The following is a 19,908-nucleotide window of genomic DNA, read 5'->3' as shown; positions in this document are numbered from 1 at the left end:
AGTGTTAGCAATCACCTCAATCGTAAACTGTGTCACTAAAATAGAATAAATATGGAATCTGATTAGTAAACATCCATTGTTTAACCACTTATAGCCTGTCACAGCTGTCACAGGGAGAAGGGTAAGGTGAGGCGTCTGTGGAGAGAAAGTGAACACTTTCATCTTTTAAAGTGAAAAAGTCCACATGTGGAGGCTGGAGGGGACACAGAGTAATACTCATACACAGATTTTCATGCTTCATTTGGATTTTTTTATAACGCATGAAGCTCTTTAATTACCAATAAGTTACTCGGTTAGGTTGGTATGCATGCAAACTCCTCCCTCAAAGGCCTCAGCGGGTCAGCAGATTCAAATCCAGAAACTTTTTGCTGTTAGGCAACTGTGCCACTCAAATATAGCCCTAAATACCCCCTAAGAAACAAACAAAAAGGCCACAATAGGACAGACAACCAAAAAAATCCTAATCCTAATCTGTCTATCTGATTCAGACTATCCCAGGAGCCCACTGAGCTCCTGATCCAATCTGGGAGGAGGAAATCAGGAGCATGCTCAGACAGTCTCATTGCCACAAACAGCAACAAGGACACTAACAAAAAGCAGAACTAGCAAGAAGCGATAAGGAGAGAGCGGCAGTCCGTGTCCATCTCCTGCAGAACCATTCCCTATTTGGGGGTTTGTGTTGCTGTGCCTCTCCAGAGCACCTGTTGTCACTTTGATTTGCACTAAAACACCTGAAATGGATCAAGAAGATAAACTCTGAAGGCTGACACAGACTGAAGCCATGATATAACTACCAGCCATTCACGTGACTGCAGGAAAGTGAGCGTATAAATGGTAAATGGTAAATGGACTGGTTCTTATATAGCGCTTTTCTACTCTGTCCGAGCACTCAAAGCGCTTTATACAGCTAATTCATTCACCCAATCACACCCATTCACACAAGCACTTCTAATCTTAAGTGCGCAGTATCTAACATTCATACACATTCACACTCCGATGGATGCATCGGAGAGCAACATGGGGTTAGTATCTTGCCCAAGGATATTTGGCATGCAGACTGGAGCAACCTGGGATTGAACCACCGACCTTCCGGTTAGTGGCTGATCCACTCTGCCACCTGAGCTACAGCCACCCCAAATAGAGACATCTGTGGTGAGAGAAGAAGGGTGGAGCCTCTTTTTCTTCTTCTGTCGCTTTGTGGTGTAACAGCTACTTTGCTTTCACTCTTCTGTCCAGTTCATCCCAAACCAGCTCGATGGGGTTAAAGCCTGGAGACTGTGGCCACTTCGTGTTTTCAAGCTTACCATCTTGTTCTTTTTTCCTGAGGTAACTCTGGCATAGCTTGGACTTGGGTCATTATCTTGCTGTAGGATGAATCCCTGACCAACTACGTGTATACCAGAGGCTATTGCATAGTGCTGCAGAATGCTGTGGGAGCCGTTTTGGTTCATGGCACCTCTCACTCTGTACAAGTCACCCACCCTGGATCCAGCAAAACAGCCCCAGACCATCACACTTCCTCCTCCATGTTTGTCAGTTAATGCCACACACTGTGAAACCATCCTTTCACCTACTCAACGGCGCACAAAGATCCTGCATTACAAACTGAACATTTCAAATTTTGATTCCGCCTTCCAGTCTTCAGTCGTCCAATGGCAGCGTTTCATGACCCAGCCAAGCCTCTTTGTAATATTCTGACGTCTTAGCGATGGCTTTCTTGCTGCAACTCGTCCCGTAAAACCTGCAGCAAGAAGTCTTCTCTTCATAGTTGAAACTGAGACTTGCTACGACCACTATTAAGCTGTGTTTGAAGCTGTTATCCTGTTAACCGCCTATCATGCAAGCTGTTAACTCTCAGAAACGTGTCCCATGATTCAGCTGTGGCTTTGGGTCTGCCAGACCTCATCCTGTCAGTTTGCCCCGGTTTCTGAGTGCCTTTTGATAGTGAAGAAAACTACTCACGGTCACCTTGACTTTCTTTGCAATTTCTCTGTAGGAAATAGAAAGTGCTATGTACATTTCATTGAAACTTGTGGTGCGTGGTTGAACTTAGTACATCTGAAGCGTAACTGCCAGCTCTTAGCTGCTGTGATAAGTTTTAAATCGTGGCAGGATGATGTCGGCTGTCCACAGACACCTTTGAAGAACAGCAGCCTGTTCCTTAAGCACTTAAAAGCTCCATTAATATCGTGTTTCATTAACTGTCAGCTTTTATTACATTATGAACGTTTAACTGAATTAAAAGTTATCCTCGGGTCTGTTAATAAACTGCACTGCAGGGAGCGGCGACGGTTTTAAATCTGAGACATTTAGAGACGGACAGGGTGAGATAATGGCTAGAAAGACTTTTTTCTCAACTCTTATGGAAACTTTGAAGGAAATCTGACGACGCTCTGCTTGGTTTTTTTAATTGTATTTAATCCAATAACACCAAACATCTGTCTGCTGAAACAAACAGACTCAGTAACAGCAGCTGCTCTCTGCGCTTTTATCAACATTTGTTCAGGACTAATTTTACTGCTGTTTAATCCACGTTTGGTGTGTGTTTATGTGTAAAGATGATTTTCTGAGTTTTGGTAACTTTGGCAGTCTTCAAGATGTAACATAGTGCCGTAATCATCCTAAAGATTAACTGTGTCTGATGCTTTGGTTTATAGCAAAATGTTGCTCAAAACTCAGATAGTGATTTTGGTAACCCCTGCTCCTTATTTCTGGTTTTGAAAATCGTTAGAGAAAAAAGAAAAATCTTTGCACATGTGGGTCATCAAACAGATGGATACGAGATGGACAAACAGATCCAACGCTGCAAAGAAAATCGATTTAATGTTTTGGTTTCTTTTTGTGGGTTTTGTCACTTTGTGACTGAGGGATTGATCGTGCGATTGATCTTTTTCAGTTTGTTGTCACTTTAATGGTCAAATGATGGAAAACTTGCCCCAAATAGCTTTAATGTGCCTCTGAATTCCGACTGACCATGCTTGTATGAAGTAATATCTTTGTGCACAGCCTTTAGCGGTCTTCTGCTCTGCTGTGGTGTTTATCCTCCTTCTCTCTGTGTGATCCGTCCCTCCATCATCCAGCTCCTCACCACTGTAAATCAATGCTAAGTTGATTTTTAATGGAGAGAAAGCGTTTTTTCTTTTATTAACCACCTGCAAAGAGTCGCTGCCGCTCAACTGCCAGAAAAATCTAATTTCAGCACTGTTACATGCCGGCACCTCGCCTCCTGATACACAGCACCTCAGAGATTCTCGCACTCAAACGTCGATTTTCCATCAACTCAACCTTTGCACAGATAGTTTTGGGTCTGCATTGTTTCACCTGCCAGACAGCACAAACTTCATTTTCTGGATCTGCAGTGGTGAGACATTAGAGAAACCACGAAAGCGTAAAACACTCATTAAAACGCCATCGTTACAGCTTCTGTGTCCACAGATTAACAGGCAGGAGATCCACAGCTTGAAGCTTCTAGACTGAAGACTTCGTTTATTGTTTGTTGGAGAAAAACACAAGAAAACTAAGAAGTGTGGTGTATTAGGGGCTAATCCTTTGTGATCTCCTTTGAATTCATCTTGTTAAGTGTCGTTGTAAAATCCTGACCTACATGAATACCAGTTGTTAAAACCTACAGCAGGAAAATAAGGGACAGCACAGCAGTTAATTTGAATATCATAATTGGAGGTTCAGACTAAAAACAGAAGAGTGTCGTTACCAAAATCTGGTAGTTTCTTGTTTCTCAAAATACTGAATAAACAAATAAATAAGTAAATACAGTGCTTTAGGAGGATATGGTTAACAGCTCTCTTGCTTCCACCTTGAACAGCTCAAGACTTTTGCACAGCACTCAAAACAAGGTGACAACCTTTTTCCACATTCTTTTGATCTTTTTTTATTTCTGCATTTACTCTTCGACCTTCCTGACCATGTCGTGATCACCACACATGGGGTGGGTTAGGATTAGCAGCCCAAAAAAGCAGCTCCAAAACAAATTCCCGTTTTCTTTCCGATTCCATCAGAAACAGCAACAGCGTGCGGACAGCTGCACCTACGGTACTCATGGCGATGGCCCACATACCTCTGCAGGAGAGGAGGGCTATGTTTACCAAGTAACTGGATATGAATAATGAAAAGTTTCATCAATCAGAAAAAAAAGAGCATTTTTGGGGGCACGGGAATTTATATTTGGATGGTGCTTGGAAACTATTTTGATTTCCTTTATTATCTCGGGGGATTTCTTGTCTCTTTGTAGGCAGCGGACAGCAGAGAGATTAGAGGAAATGTGAGGAGGAGGAGGAGAGATGGTTTCCAGGGACACACAAATACACGGTCAGCATCTTAGCCCAGTGAGCCACAACCAGGGGTATTTGTTCTGTAACTGCCAACGGCTTCTAGGAAAGAGTGAAGCAGCAGTAGTAATTGGATAAATGTGATATTTCTGCATTTTATAAATAAGTAAACACAGTAAACGCAGTTCGGGCTTGAATGCTCGTGCCCACAAATGACAGGTGAAGTGCAGAAAGAAGCAAAGTCTGACATCTGATTTTCTGACATTTAGTCGATGACCCGAATGTCTTCATTTGCATTCGGAGCCGAGGACACGGACATGATTTTTCCCTGAACTGGAGCTGCGGTTTGTGGTTTTGTTTAACATGAATATTTGATTGGGCCGACACGCAGGAGCAGCAGAAACAAACCGCTGCTGGTTTCCTCCCGAAACGCTCTTCCGTCTTGGGGATTGAGGGGGTGGCGGTCGACTTAGATTTGCCACATTTCATTAACACTGAACCCTGTTAGGTCTAATCCAGCGTCCAGACCGGCCGAGAGAGGACAAAGAAACCAAAAACAGCCGTAAACACCGAACACCACCTGGCAGGTTAGTACCGCGGTGCTGCACATTCCTTTTAATCTCGTTTGGCTGCCTGACAGCACAGTGAGCTGGCAGCAGTGAAATCGTTTTGTGTAAGTTAAACGCTTTCTAATGAAAAGACTCCCCGAAAAGGCACACGGGGAACGACTCCGAGGAGTCCCATTTCTTTTTCCTACAAAGCTGTGCAGGTTTTCTTTGGCACCTTGCTCTCCATGTGGCCCTGATACTCCAGGTCACGTTTCTTTAATCCTGCTCGCTGGCTGGCTCAGACTTGTTTTAGTTGGGTGTTTGCCCGGGTGAGTGCAGGTGTAACAGACTGGTTTTAGTGTCTAGGCGTAAAACCATGTGTGGTTTTCTAATATGCGGTTTAAAGGGTGAAGCTGGGGAAGGTGGAGGTTTTAGTTCCACGCAGGGTGAATCTTCAGTTGATATTTCAAAAATGTTTTTCCTCAGTAATGTGTTTTTATCTGCTGCAAACTCGCACTGGGTGACTTTACCTGCGAACCTGGCACAAATAAATGGTAATGTAGTGTTTTAAAGCAGATATTGTGAAGTTATTTGAATTGCACAGTTTAAAAAAGAATGACTTTGGAGCACTAAAAATAAGACAGTTTGTGTTGCAGAGCATCAGCCTGTGTGTAATTTCTGTAGTTAAAATGGATAATTATGCACAGAGGCCCAAACCGTCTTTTTGTAGCAGGCTCTAAATGCATTTATTTCTGCTCTAACGTGAAACATTTTAACATCAAAGTCTATGGGGACCGACTCCTTTCTGGAGCGAGCCTTAAATAGACATTAGAGGAAGTAATGGAGCAAAGGAGAGCTGTCGCTTCATAGTAAGAAAGATCTCACTTTAAATCCTGCCAGTTGCCTTTCTTTGTGGTTCCTGCGTTGGTGGGATCTCTACAGAAGACCAGCTGAGTTCATGAAGGGCTTACGAAAACAGATCCTAATATTGGTTCATGCATTAAAAAAAAGAGGTTTTTTCTAAATAAAAAGGTTATTGATTGATTTGTCTCTCCAGTTTAGCTTTGAGATTTGCGGCTAATAGACTTAAATTAGTTTATGTTAGCTAACTAGTGACAGAACTGATAACTCAGAAGAAAATGAGGGACTAAACCTAAACTCAGTCCAAGGGGATCACCTTTGTGTTGCTCCTGGCTGTAACAATGAGTTTTATGTTAACAAACCAAAGATATTCTTTACACTTTCACTCTCTTTAGCAGTAAGGGAGTCCTCGTTGTTTGGCTAGCTGCACTAAAAATCCACCTGTTAGCTGTAATGTTCAGGTTTGTAAAGCATTTTATAGATGAGAACAATGTTGAAGTTCATGAAAATTACACATTCAGAGCCTTTGAGTCTTATTCAGTTAACGGTCCATTAAATGGCACTGAGCGTAACCTACCAACAAACCAACCCGGTGACATTCTGTACTTAAAAATCAAAAGCTATAACTTTAAAAAAGGGTGGAGTGCCCACTCCGGGTCAGGGACGAGACCCTGCCCCAAGTGGAGGAGTTTAAGTATCTCGGGGTCTTGTTCACAAGTGATGGGAGAAGGGAGCGGGAGATTGACAGACGGATTGGTGCAGCGGCTGCAGTGATGCAGACGCTGTACCGGTCTGTTGTGGTGAAGAGAGAGCTGAGCGTAAAAGTGAAGCTCTCGATCTGATCGATCTACGCCCCTACCCTCACCTATGGTCACGAGCTGTGGGTAGTGACTGAAAGAACAAGATTGCGAATACAAGCGGCGGAAATGAGCTTCCTGGCTGGCCTCTCCCTTAAGATAGGGTGAGAAGTTGGGCCATTCAGGAGGGGCTCAGAGTAGAGCAGCTGCTCCTCTACATCGAAAGGAGCAAGTTGAGGTGGTTTTCCGGGCATGTCCCACCGGGAGGAGGCCCCGGGGCACACCCAGGACACGCTGGAGAGATTATATCTCTCAGCTGGCCTGGGAACGCCTTGGTGTTTCCCCGGATAAGCTGGAGGAGGTGGCTGGGGAGAGGGAGGTCTGGGCTTCTCTGCTTGGGCTGCTGCCCCCGCGACCCGGCCCCGGATAAGCGGAAGAAAATGGATGGATAGATGGATATAACTTTAAGCACAGAGTTCTTAACTCCAGCTTCACAGACAGAGTTACATGTATTTACATTCAAAGTGTAAATCCACATAGTGTTTTGTGTATACTTCAAGATGTTGAAACAAATCATTTTGTTTCTTTCAGAACTGTGATTTTTTTTTTAAATTGAAATATTTTCCATTTCTGTTCTCCATCAAATTACTTAAGCTAATGTTTCAGTGGTTAGAGATGACCGAAGACGGAGATGAAGTCTGCAACCTCTCGCAGCCATTTTCAACTGGTGTTAAAATGGAAACTCAAACAGTCGGTCCATCAGTCTACATTGAATTGGATAAATTTGGCAATTATGTGCAATCTGTTTGCAACAATACGGTAAATTAGTGAAAACTGCTAATCTGATGCTGCTTAAATGCGAGAAATTCACATTAACGGTTTACCTTCAGAGTCCTGCCAGAACCAGATTTGAAATAGAAATCCAGAAATAGTGATGTTGTTGCTGCCAAACAGCAATTTAACAGCAACATGAGACAAGCGCTCTTTGATATTGGAACCAGAACAGAATGAAGAAAGATCATAAAGTGTGTAATTACACAAACTCAGTGTAATTAGTTCTTTAGTTAAGATGAGAGTACCTCTGTGCAACCTCAGAAACAGCTCACACGTACACACTGTGTACAAGCCATTATCCTGCAATATGATGCTACTGTGCAACTGCAAGACCAGTGTATATTCAGGTTTTGCTGTCCACTAACTAGACCACTATTCACGTGACTTTAACAAAGGTCCAGTCACACAAGCCTAGACCAGTGAACCCTGGTCACTGCTGGTCGCTAAAATGTATTATTCCCTGACTGGTTGGCAAATAGTTGCTGGCAGTTGCTGGGTGAAATTGGTTGCTAAGATACGGTGCTGCATCAGAAACTACCTTGTGATTGGTTTGGTCGCTCGCAGATTACCACAGTTGTCCACAGTTTCCATGAAATACGCTGACTTCTGCAAACACTCACTAAGTTGCAAAGACAGAAATATTTCCTGTGTTTTAGACCAAATGCACATAAGATAGTAAAGCAAGACATTATTATGCCACCCTGGTTTATTGATGGATGTATTTATTTATGTATTTTATATATTTTCTCTTTTACTGCAAGAGGGCTCTAATGCAAACAAATAATGTTAAGTGGTAAACTGTGAAAACTGGAAATGGGGAACATTGGTCTTCAAAATAAAAGTTGTGCCTCACCACTACAGCCAAAGCATTCCAAAGTTTTACTTTGAAGGAGAGCATTTTCTGCTTCATCTTTGTGTCTTAATTTTCCAAGTGTTACTTACACTCTGAGAGCAGTGAGCCAGTGTTTGCAGACAAGTCTGCGTTTTCCATGCAAACTACGAGTGACCACAGCCATCTACTGCCCACCCAAGCAGTCACAGAGAGGTTTTTGGTGCAGCACAGTATGTCTCTTTGCAACCAGCCTCCTACAACGACTGGGCCAGTCCCTAGGACTTTGTGCCTGAGGCGTCATTAACCATTTCCGTGTCCAAACTGGAATACACCGTGTTCTGACTGAGTGACTGATTAAAACGTGTTCAGATTAAATATAATAAAATATTAAGCATTAAAATGCGTTATAAAGACAACAGCCTTAATGAACGGAGTAGGAGTTTGGACTGGAAGCAGGATTTATATGTCATCAGTTAACAACAAGATTCAATGGACTCCACAGCATCAACTTAATATTTCAGATGGAAATGTTCAATTTGCACAGCATAGTAATAAAAACTTAGAAATCCTAACAAATTCATTAGATTATGACTTAAATGTGTATCAACTGGCTGTATGCTGCCCTTGGATGATGCTGCCTAAATAGAGTAAAAGAGAAGTGAGAGTTTTTACTTCAAATCAAGCTTCATGTTTGATCTGAGTAGCAATAAAACCAAATCACACTGCAGAGAGTTTGATTAACAGCTGAGCTGGTCATTAAATAAAATGCATGTTCTGCGGTTGAAAATAAAAACATTGCATGTCTGAAGCTTTGTACTCGCAGGAGCTGAGCATCTGCTCATTTGCGCCTCGGCTGTGAAGGAGGGACAGTTTGATTACATGCAGATAAACCGGAGTGGAAAGTTGTAAATCAGTCAGGTTCAGGCTCGAGGTGCTTCTCACAGGAGTTAAATAAATAGTCGGTTTAGTGTAATCTGCTGACAGTCCAGGTGATTTTTTTCTCTTTCCTCCACAGGTCTTTTGAACATTTGCAGTATTTGCAGATCTTCTCTGATATCTGTGGCTTCAGGGCAGAGGCATGTGCAGAGTTGCTGTAGCTGCAGTTTCATACCTGCCCACCTCATTTTTCTCCGCTTTTTCTTTTCTCTGCAGACACAAAGACGGCTATTCCCTCCCAGGCCTTTCCAGTTAAGAGAATATAAAGGATCGGACGGCACCCGAGAACACCACCACAGGTGAGAGGGGACTGGTTTGTGTCCTTCATGTAGACTTGTGTGCTGCAGCCAGGAGAGAACATGATGCATGCTCAGCAGGGCTTCATTGTGTAAGGTGGAGCTGATTAAGAAGTGGTAGTGTTATCAGATGATGCAGAGACCTTCCTCCTCCTCCTCCCAGTGTGAGATTAGCTCTAAACCCAAACACGAACACCTGTGTACGCCTTTACAGCACGATAAAATAATCACAGTAAGATAATCTGTCCTGCTAGTCTAAACCCCCGATTGGTTTAAAGCTGCTGTGTGTTTAGGCAGATGACCAGTGAGTAATTAAACCTCCCAAAGGAGGACGACTAAACCCTGACCTGACGCTGCTGTTTAGTACAAACTGTCCTGAGCCTCCTCTCTGATCCTCTTTCGGGGTCTGATTTGCCACAAAGCTGCGAGGTAATTTCAGAGCATCTCCTCCCAACAAGAAAAACCCTGCAAACCGCATCTCTGAAAGGCTTTCAGAGGAAGATAAACCACGACAGCGGCTTGGAGCCTCCACCAGGGTCACGCGCCTTAAAGTCTTTGTTCTGCTGTGCCGGCTCCTGCATCACTCTGTGTACATTTAGAAAGAGATTCCGAACCCTTGAAAAGGCTGAAGAGTTTACTGCTGAGATTAACTGCAACACCGGAGAAGTTTGAGGGCAGAAAGCAGCATTTTGGATCCACAGTTACTGGAAAAATATTTATTTTACAGGGCTCTGGAAGTGGACGTACTTAACTGCTTAATTAAGTTAATTAAATGCTATTCCTAAATACTTTTGTAATCTGTTGATTTCAGTTGTATTTATATGAAATCTCAAAATAAATAAAAAAGCCTGGTAGTGTAATGTAGCTCCAGTTTTTCTCCCCTGAAACTTAAACTTACCACTGCTGTTTATTTCATATAAATAATGAAAGTACCAATTTTCTGCAATATTAGCGGAGGAGAAACCACAACTGAATGACAAGAAAACTCAACGCTGAGTTGAGTTTGAGTTCCATGAATATTGAAAACAAAACCTGCACTGAATACATCTTGGTGTCTGGAGCTCTCCCAAACCCACATGAATAATTACAGGGGACATTAAGCTACAGCGATGATAGGGACAGCTAATAAATCTCCCTTCTTTGACCGTGTAAGTTTGTGGATTTTGTAAACACTGGACCACAAGTCGAGAGAGTTTATTGATATGTCACATCGACCAAAGTGCTGCAAAAATATTAAAACAAATGAAGCCATTAAGAAGCAATTAAAACCCTCGGGTAAACAAATCAAGCCATTAAAGGCAATTAAGAAAGCCCACTGTGTGGTAATCTACAGGGCTCGTTAACAGTGTAGGGTAAAACTGGTCCTAATCCGGGAAAGTTTGAGGGTAGATGTCCTGATATGGAAAGAAAAACTGTTTCAAGATTTACAGCAGTAAAAAGTAATCAGTAATTTGTTATGTAAAGCATAAATTTACCTATTTACATTTAAATAGGTATATACATACATTTTTTCTGGCTGTGGTGCCAAAGCTTTAATTCCCCAAAGGCTGCTCAACGACTGACATGTAAAACACCGATCTTGTTTCTTGTCTCTTTGAAACAGGAACTCGGACTCATCGCGGCCTCATTCAGTCACTCAGTTTAAATTCAAGTTGATGCAGAGCTGAGGAGGTTTCGGGACAAACTGCTGGCTTCTACACTCCCGTCGCTCTGAGCTTCATACCAGAGGACAATCAGCCATCGGGGAAAACAAACGTTTAGGCCATTTTAAAAATGTCAGAAAGCTGTCGTCTGCGGCTGACGATGAAGAGGAGCTCAGGGGACGACCACAGCATCGATCGGGTTGATATCGATTGACCCTGGACTGCTTTTATATACGTCTGCTGACTCTGTGTGTCACATGATTAGGAGGTAATCTGATGGTTCCCCCAGATGTTAATGCTATTTACAAAAAAAAAAAAAAAAAAAAAGGTCTCCAGTGGTGGGTAGCAATTTGTTTCATACCAGCATAATTTTATGATGTTCAGATAATATTTTCTAGATAAATAATAGAGATGTTCTTTAACTTCCTATTGTACACCTGAACCTTATACGTATATCGAGTGAAGATGCAGTAGTGATAAAAAAAAAGTTATTACTTTTCTATCAAGTTTGATTCAAGGGACATTAGGATGCTTAATGAGGTTAAAATATCCAGTATTTATTCTTTCTTTCATCCCTTATTAGATTTATTATGCCCCATATTTAATTTTTGTAATGTTTTGTGGTCTCGTCTTAATCCCAAGGTTCGGAATCTAGAGCTTTAAACTATGGCTAGCTATGGTGCAGTGCTGAGCTAATACTGATTGCTCAAGACTCCGCGTTAGTAAAACGTGTATGCATTGGCCAACGTTGATGTTAACACCTGAATCCTTTAAGATGTATCCACAGGGTTTTTCTGGAATGTTACTGCAGAAATTAAGCTGTGGGAATACTTCCATGTTTTCTTTTGCAAGATTTACAGAGTTCCTGTATTAGCCGTGAAAATGTTGAGGATTACCATCACACCTTCTCTGGCACATGTAGTGGCTTCAAAATTCAGGAGTTCGAGTGATTACAGAATAGTTGTATCTATTTTATGATGTAGAACAAAACATGAAATCAGGTGACCCATCAATGGTTAGGGTTTGATTTTGTTTCAGCCCTGTTAAATGAGCAGATAGTTTAGAAATGAAAAGCTATTATCTTTTAAATGTGTTGTCACAAACCGAACATTACACTCACTGTGTGCTAGCTGCTAGTATTAAACATTAAATCTACAGTTACAACAAAACCGAAATAGAAATACACCCACTTCCTTGACCTAACCCCGAACCCTTCTATAACAAAACCACAGTTAACCAAAGACATTTTTTCAGGCGTCAAAATATAAACTTTTAACAAGACCCACAGAGTTTTTCATGTAGCACTATGTATGTTTTGTGTTTTTGGCATGGTAGTCATAAATCAAACACAGTACTTAGAGTTTGTTTCTTGTTTGCAGTTTTTGGTTGTGACTGGAATGCTAACTGCTAAAATTTAAAACTTTTTAGTCTTCTAACAATACATTTAACAGTGACAGAAACAATTCAACACACCTACACATAAAACAATACCACAAGCCATTTAGCATAAAGGCCCAATAAAAATATGGTGCTTTTAGCTAGTTAACAACTTTGGCATGAGTTTGTGGTTCCGTCTTTTATGCTACCTAGCTAACATGGCGACTACTGAAAAGTATTGAGCATTCTCAACATTTGGACTGTTTTAATTTCACTATCCCTATTATGATAGTGACCACTACCGTTACTATGGTCGCTGACAACAATTTGACAGCAAAAGTGTAAAGTACACAATTTGAGATGCAGTGCAGTTGTCTACGGCTACACTAACTGTTCAAAGGTGGCACCATTAGTGGGTGGCTGAATGCTAACATAGTGCCCGCTTTATTGAATACGTTTCTAACATTTGCATGCTAGCATACTAACATTTTACAGCAGAGCTGGGAGAGAATAAATTTGATCAGGTGGTGGCGGTAGAGGAACTGTCAGAGGATAACAAACGTTTTTATTGTTCACCCATGATAGTACGTATATCTCTCAAAGTTCTAAATACACGCAACATGGATTCATGGATTTATCCTTTGTGTACATGCATTAACTATCCTTAATGTAATATTAGCTCTTACATGCTCTGACAGACACCGTGAACTAGAAACGTTTAACGTATAACTCTTGGTGTTATCTAATTGTTCCCTACATTGTTTGTGATATTTCTGTAATTTTTATTTACATTCTGCTGCTATTACACAGGAAGTCAAGCAATACGCAAAACCCCCCTAAAGTTCATTGAGGGGATTAATTTGAACTCAAGTACCGCATACCATCAAAGGTGCGACTTGCACACCTGTGAAATGTACATTTGAGTCAGTTTAGAGGCTTAGAAGTGGATGTAGTTGCCATAAACTTAAACTGCACTACAAAGAGTTAGTAAATTGAGCTAGCTGAAAACCATGTTGCAGCAACAAAGCTAGTAATATATCCTTTGGATTAGGATTATTTGTCGTTGTTTGGTTAGAAAGCATGGATAAACTTTTAGTTATTAGACAGTTAAACAGGACGCCAGTTATAAACTTTCTCTTTACTAATTTTATAACACATCCCAGTTCTGATTTGTTAAAACAAAACGTTTTGCGTGATGCATTTACATATGTTAGTCCATATTATGGTGCAAATTTGCGCCAACATGAACTGGTCATGGTCAGTTTACGTGAGTTAAACTGTCAATTCTGATGTTGTTTCAGGGCAGCTGGAGCTATACAGTTCAAATTCACTTTTACACAGAGACGAGAAAAAAAAATTAAGAGCTTGGAGTAAATGAAGTTGTCGTAGACTTGCCTTTGCAAAAAAAAAAAGTGAACAGTCAGCAGTGTTAATGTTTGTCTAAAAACAAGTAAACCCTAGGACACAGCAATTTGTCCATGCTAGCACGTAAGCTAATATTATGTAGAGGAAAAAAACGGGATTCTGATTGACATCAACAAAAAATGTATATAATTTATATATAAGTGCTTATTACACTGGGCACAGGAAAACAAATATTTTGGAAATGTGTCAGAAATATTTGCTTAAAACTAAAAATTATATGATTTATTAGTCAACCTGAAAACTGATGTGGTTTTGCCCAAATGTAAGCCGCCATGCAGTTCTATTCTGAAAAGCCAGAAATGAATCAAACAGAACATTCAGTTTGTAAATAACTGTAATTTGGCATTTTAAAGAACAAATTATTTGCATTTTTTGGTTTTAAAAAAATGCATGGATAACAATAATTAACAATAAGCATTCCAATGCAATGGTATTCATGTTTTATGTGAAGACACCATAAAACTGGTGAGCGGGCCCTATAAATCTCTTCCTGCTGAGAGGCTCGGGGACACATTTTTCATTGTTAGAAACTGAAAAAAACAGAACAAAATAAGCTTTTTGTTGTTAGTTTTATTTATATGGCGTTATACTTGTAAATGAATTCTGTGGAGTCAAATGATCTTCCATTAAAGTCGTAGGTAGTAAGACCAAATCTTACCTTTCTCAGGGTTAATCTTACTCGCATGGATCATGTCACAGATCAAACCAATACTTAAACTTCCCAAATGCTGTCGTCTTATTAATGTAAATACTGTTCGCTGTTTTTGTCTCAAATCAATGCATCTACTGATGTTTATTGCTGCTTGTGTGGGGAGGGAAGCCTCCCCCAATGACTGTAATGTGGACTTTTCTTATTTAAAGTCTTAAAATATTATGTATGTGTTTGTTTCACAATCAGTAGTTGAAAATACAAAACTGTGTTGAATAAAACTCCATCTTCTTCATTTTGAAAGCATTTTCTCTGAGGTGGAAAAGAGGAGGCGAGAGGTGAGTGAAACATGGAATGCTTTTATTCATCCGTTAGAGATCAGCGTTAGAAAAATGACAGTGGACAAAGGCAGTGCTTCCCCAGGAATGATTGCAATGTGTGGCGAGAAACAGATCGCAGCAAATCCACAACACTTTCTTTGCATGTTATGGAGGAAAATATCTCGAGGTCATCACTCGGTTAAAACAAACACTGAGGTCTTAATGATGGCAAAGCTCAGAGCGCGTCCCCTTTACACTCAGCATTAACACGTGTACTGGCACATTATATACAAATGCCAAGCTTGGTGAAGTTGATCTTTGTATTTGGTACGGATTTTACTGAAGGAATTTGATGTTTTCTGACCTGCTTCAAACACGGCTGGAATCCTTACAAATGAAAATTCCTGGACCAGTCTGATTTTCCATGTTGATGTTTTTTAAAGCTATTATTTGGCAAAATGAATCATGAAGATTTTAAGGTCTCCAAGATAGTCCTGCTGCAGTCCCCCCCACACTGATGATGGGCCTTTTCCCCAGCAAAACATTTTGTGTCTATCAACAATGGCCGCAGTCCACTCGGAAAAACTAAACAAAAACAGAGGAAAGTGCTAGTTATTTTCTGTTGTGTGTTGCATTAGCAGATTTGCAAGTCACATGAATCAACCATCAACAACAACCTGGGCCACTCCTCGAGCCCAATCTTAGAGTCCCACTAAGGATATTGCAGAATGGGAGCAGCACAGCCAAGTGCGATGGCTTAGTAAATGGAACCGAGCCAGGTCAACATGTCTGCTGTGGAAGAGGCCCACACACCAAGCTCGCAGTGGGTCCAAAATTGTAAGCTGACCCTCTGATCAGTTTGGTTGGCATTTCTAGTCTTTCTGTGGCTCCAGTAGGCAAGACTGTACGCAGCTTTTAACAGGAAATGTCCCAAAAGGACTCACTTAACTATTGATAGCAGTCGTTCTAACCTAATTAGTACCCAAATGGTATAATTGCATCAATTGTTGATGTTGACGTGTGATATATGGTTTTTGATGTCATGACGTTATATTGTTGCATGTCTCAGATGGCCTTGTTTGTTTACGATGTGGGAATTAAATTCCCCTTTTCTGTGAGCGTGCTCAGAGCCCAAAGTCAAAAACCTGAGTCAGCCTCTTTTGTGATAATTCAGGTTTTGTATAGCCAGCTAAAGCAGCTAAAACAAAAGCCTGGCTATGCCGAGCATGCTCTGCTACATGCAGTTGTTTATATAATCTACTTCTGAGATTAATAAAGTAATGTTTAAATCAAGTTTTAGGTTCTTTTTAAACAAATTTAGCTGGTGGTAAGTGACCCGTCTTCATCAACTATCAGATCCATTCCGGCTGTGCTGTTATCGCTGTCTGTAAAGGGGTTCGGCTACTTTGCAACAAGACAGATGTTCATGCTTTCAGACAATCTCAGCCACATTTTTCTTGTGCGGAGCATCAAAGGAGGAACAGAAAGCTCGGGAACAAACAGGCTCGGGGGAATAACGCAGTGCGACGTCACCACAGATTGTCTGCCATTGTTTTTTTTTCTTCTAAGTAATGACAAAAGAGGCCTGTTTTTCCTTCTTAGCTGAGTTTGTGTGATTTATTGCTTGACGATCTCATGTGCCCAAGCCGATGAAGTAGAAACTGTTCTTTGAAAAATAAACTTTTACATTCCAGTAGGAATAACACTGCTGTCTGCACATACCGCCCTATAGAAAATATTCAGTGTTATATGAATGTTCCAGTTCGAGGCCAAGTACCAGTGCATCGTAGAGTTCGTGCTCAAAAGCTTCTCACACAGCAGGGAAATGTCCAGTCTGACAGAAGATCTTAACAACTGATTCCAAACCATATCGTTTTGTGCTACCTTGGGATTCGCTGCACTGGCAAATTACTAAACAAATCAAATTCAAAGTGTTAAAGCATGGCTGAGTTGTTCGGGTATCTTTTTGCGGCGCTGATCTGTTCTGAAAAACACCACGAACACGTGGAGTCGTATCTCAGCAGTTGCATAATTAATTCACATTTTCTGATCGGCTCCTTAAACAGAAATTAATCATGGATGGGGCTCCACTAAAGAGGAAAAAAAACAAGGTTTCATGTCCGGAGCCACGTTTGGTCTCAAAAGGTTTTTGGACCCTTTACTAATTTAAATCACATACGATGAGAATAAACAAAAGAATCACGACATGAAAAAAATCAACAAGGTCTCAAGTTACATTCAGCTGGAAAAACAAGAGGTAATTTAAAAAAAAGTATTTGTAAATATTGGATTTAATTCGGTGGAATAATCGGACACCCATGCATGCAGCCTCGTGGTGAGAGCTTGCAGCTCCTTGTGCGAGTTTCTCTTTTTCACCCCCCAATAATCGTATGAAGACGACGTAAACAGCAGCTTTTAAGTCGGAGCGGGATCACCAGCTAGCTGTTAAGACGGAAGCGACACACCTGTGAGATTTCAGTGTAATCATCAGGATCATCAGGAATGCATAATTACAGAGAAATTAAACTTGTTCTGGGGAGGCAGCTTTGAACAAACAAACAGAAAGTCCTACCTTTCGGCATTTAAACCCTGTTAAAGTAGTATTAAGGCCTCATAGTTAGACTTGCACACATGTTACAGAAATGTTGGAAAACAACCGGATGTGATCATTTAGCATGATTTTTCGTTTCTGCATAGGGTTCAATGCAAAACTTCCCCGCCCCGCCCCCACTGAGGAACCAAAAGCCAGCGAGAACGAAAACTCATCAAACAGAGGAAAAACAAAAGGACAGTTGAGGAGAAAAACAAAACGCTGTTCACGTCGAACGCCCTGGAGTCAGAACCTGTGCAGCGCGCCCGCACTCCATCTGTGTCAGGTAGCTGGTGCATTCGTCCCTTTGTTTGCAGCGCGAAGCCCCGCCTTCGGGCCCCGTCACTTGAACATGCTCTGCAGCATGGCCGTGGCGTAGGTGGGCCGCGCCTGCCGGCTCTCGATGGCGCTGCGGAGGTACTGGATCCCGCCGCAGCGTTCCCAGATCTCCTCGAACTGCCGGGGTAGGATCTCGGCGCCCCGCTTCCTCGAGAGGCCCGTCTCCTCGAGGCTCAGCTCACACATCTCCATGTCGTCCTTTCCTGTGAGAAGAAAAGAGTCAGAAAAGAAAAAAAGACGTGAAACGCAGTGATGAGCAGTGACTCAAACAAGCCCAACTGCACTGTCAACAAAATTGCTTGCAGAATAGTTTCACACTGGAAAACCACCACGAGTCTGTGGCAATAGTTCACATCTCTCATTTGGAAGTTTTACTTAACTGAGAGAACCAAGTGCAGACGCCTGTTGTATAAAGAAATGTATTTCTCTTTGGATAACAAAGTTATTTTAGCCATTTTTCATCTTTCAATGCATTCATTTAATTATTTACTATTTTAGATCCTCTCCAATTCCAAGTTTGCTCAAAGTTTAATACAAAGTTAAAGAATAAATTAGTTAAAGTGTAAAGCTGCTATTGGTCTCAAATAGAAAAGCAATGGGAGAGATGTCTATGAGAGTTATAAACCCTTTAAAGAAAAATATAAAATAATAAATGCCACAAAATAAATGTAAAGCTAAATATGATTGCATATTTACTAAAATCAGTTTGATATTTAACAAAAATATCAAACTTAAATAAAATGTTGAATGCTAACATCTTGAACATATTTCTTTGTTGTGCATATTGTTATATAATGCTAAACTAACGTTTGTTAGTTAGCAGCCTTAACGGCCTTTGTCTAAAAAAGTTAATTTTTAACTTCCTCTGAAATATTTTGTTACTACACGAGAATAATGTTGATAATAATGTACTGATACAGTATATTTTTTTTACCATGTTAATAGCTCAAATGTATGTACTTAGCATGTTAGCATGCTAAAATACTAAATGTAAAAATGTTGTTAAACTGCACCATAAACTAAAAAAGTTTTTTATCTCTAAAATGGGGAGAAATTATGGTGGTAAAATTAGGCATTATTGTGAAACATGTTGACAACTGACAAAAAACCCAGAGCTGCTGCTAGCATATCTAAAATGTTAGCTAAATATAATGTCATTTTAGCTAGAGATTATGTAAATGGTGTTTAAATGTGAACAAAGGGAAAAAAACACAATACAAAGTTTTTCTAAATATTTCAATAATAATCTTTTTCTTAAAGATGTGGTTGCTATCTACTTTTACATTAGAGGCTTAAACACAGCCAAAGTTTCAAATAATGAGTTAAAAGTAGCTAAAAGTAATTTTGCTTCATTTTCAACAGGAACAACAGACAAAGATCGTGACTGCCACGAGCAGTACAACTGACAAGCTCCTGGTGCTGCCGGCAGGCTTCCAGAAGCTGGCCAATTAGATGTTGGGGGGGGTCTTTAAAGGAAGGGCCCCTCAAGGAGACAATACAGAGCATATTCATATTCAATTTCAGCTCTTTTAGCAGACGAAACGTTCCCAGTTAGTGCAAATACACCTCTGTAATACTAAAAAACTATACAGCAGTACAACACTGAAAATTAAAAACTAACAACCACCATTTTATGGGCAGAAACATGAATTACGTGTTTAGGCTAACTATACCCTCTTCAGATATACTGAAGGGCATCCTAAAAGGCCAATATTTGATCATTCAAGAGTCTTTTGACCTGTCAGTCATGCAAAGCTGCTCTACTAGAGTCCCAGAATGAAAATGGCCCTGAATGAGCATAATACTGCCTCTTAATATCTGAAATCACAGAGTGTTTAAGGCCCACTTTAACAGTCTGAATTAAATCTGTAGCCCTAGAAGCATACAATGCCTTTATTCCACCAAACGTATTCAATGCTTGCAATTTACATTCAGTGTGTATCTGCAGCTGTTAAGGCAATAACAACTTGCTCTGAGTGTCATATGAGGCAGTTACTCACCCACATACTGACACCGTCTGAACACAGCGGCTGCAAAACACCAGCTATTTCCCTACGATATGAGCTTTCTGAGACCGACGACCTCACAGTGTTGAAATCACACATCGTGCACAGCCGTGACTCGCTTTCATAAAGCCTCAAACCCACAGACGAGTGCAGCCCTCAGAGCCAAATT

The 19,908-nt window shown here is 40.8% G+C and overlaps 2 protein-coding genes across 6 annotated transcripts in view; one reads left to right on the top strand and one right to left on the bottom strand.

The window, feature by feature from the left end:
- Window positions 1-15,875, top strand: part of LOC146502146 (uncharacterized) — a 65,139-nt gene extending 49,264 nt beyond the window's left edge. The window contains exons 17-18 of the mRNA XM_085133605.1: window positions 9,311-9,393; window positions 10,994-15,875. Coding sequence (XP_084989731.1) covers window positions 9,311-9,350 — 40 coding nt within the window. The 3' untranslated portion in view covers window positions 9,351-9,393; window positions 10,994-15,875. The remainder of the gene's footprint in view (window positions 1-9,310; window positions 9,394-10,993) is intronic.
- Window positions 14,824-19,908, bottom strand: part of LOC146502145 (unconventional myosin-VI) — a 154,823-nt gene continuing 149,738 nt past the window's right edge. For all 5 annotated transcript variants that reach the window (XM_085133606.1, XM_085133608.1, XM_085133609.1 and 2 more), the window contains 2 exons: window positions 15,546-17,936; window positions 14,824-15,389 (listed from right to left, as the gene is read on the bottom strand). In XM_085133606.1, coding sequence (XP_084989732.1) covers window positions 17,737-17,936 — 200 coding nt within the window. In that variant the 3' untranslated portion in view covers window positions 14,824-15,389; window positions 15,546-17,736. The remainder of the gene's footprint in view (window positions 15,390-15,545; window positions 17,937-19,908) is intronic.

The sequence above is a fragment of the Neolamprologus multifasciatus genome, chromosome 15 (genome assembly GCF_963576455.1).
Source record: "Neolamprologus multifasciatus chromosome 15, fNeoMul1.2, whole genome shotgun sequence".
NCBI lineage: Eukaryota > Metazoa > Chordata > Actinopteri > Cichliformes > Cichlidae > Neolamprologus > Neolamprologus multifasciatus.
The sequence above is the reverse complement of the archived record's forward strand: the minus strand, read 5'-3'. Positions and strand labels throughout refer to the sequence as shown.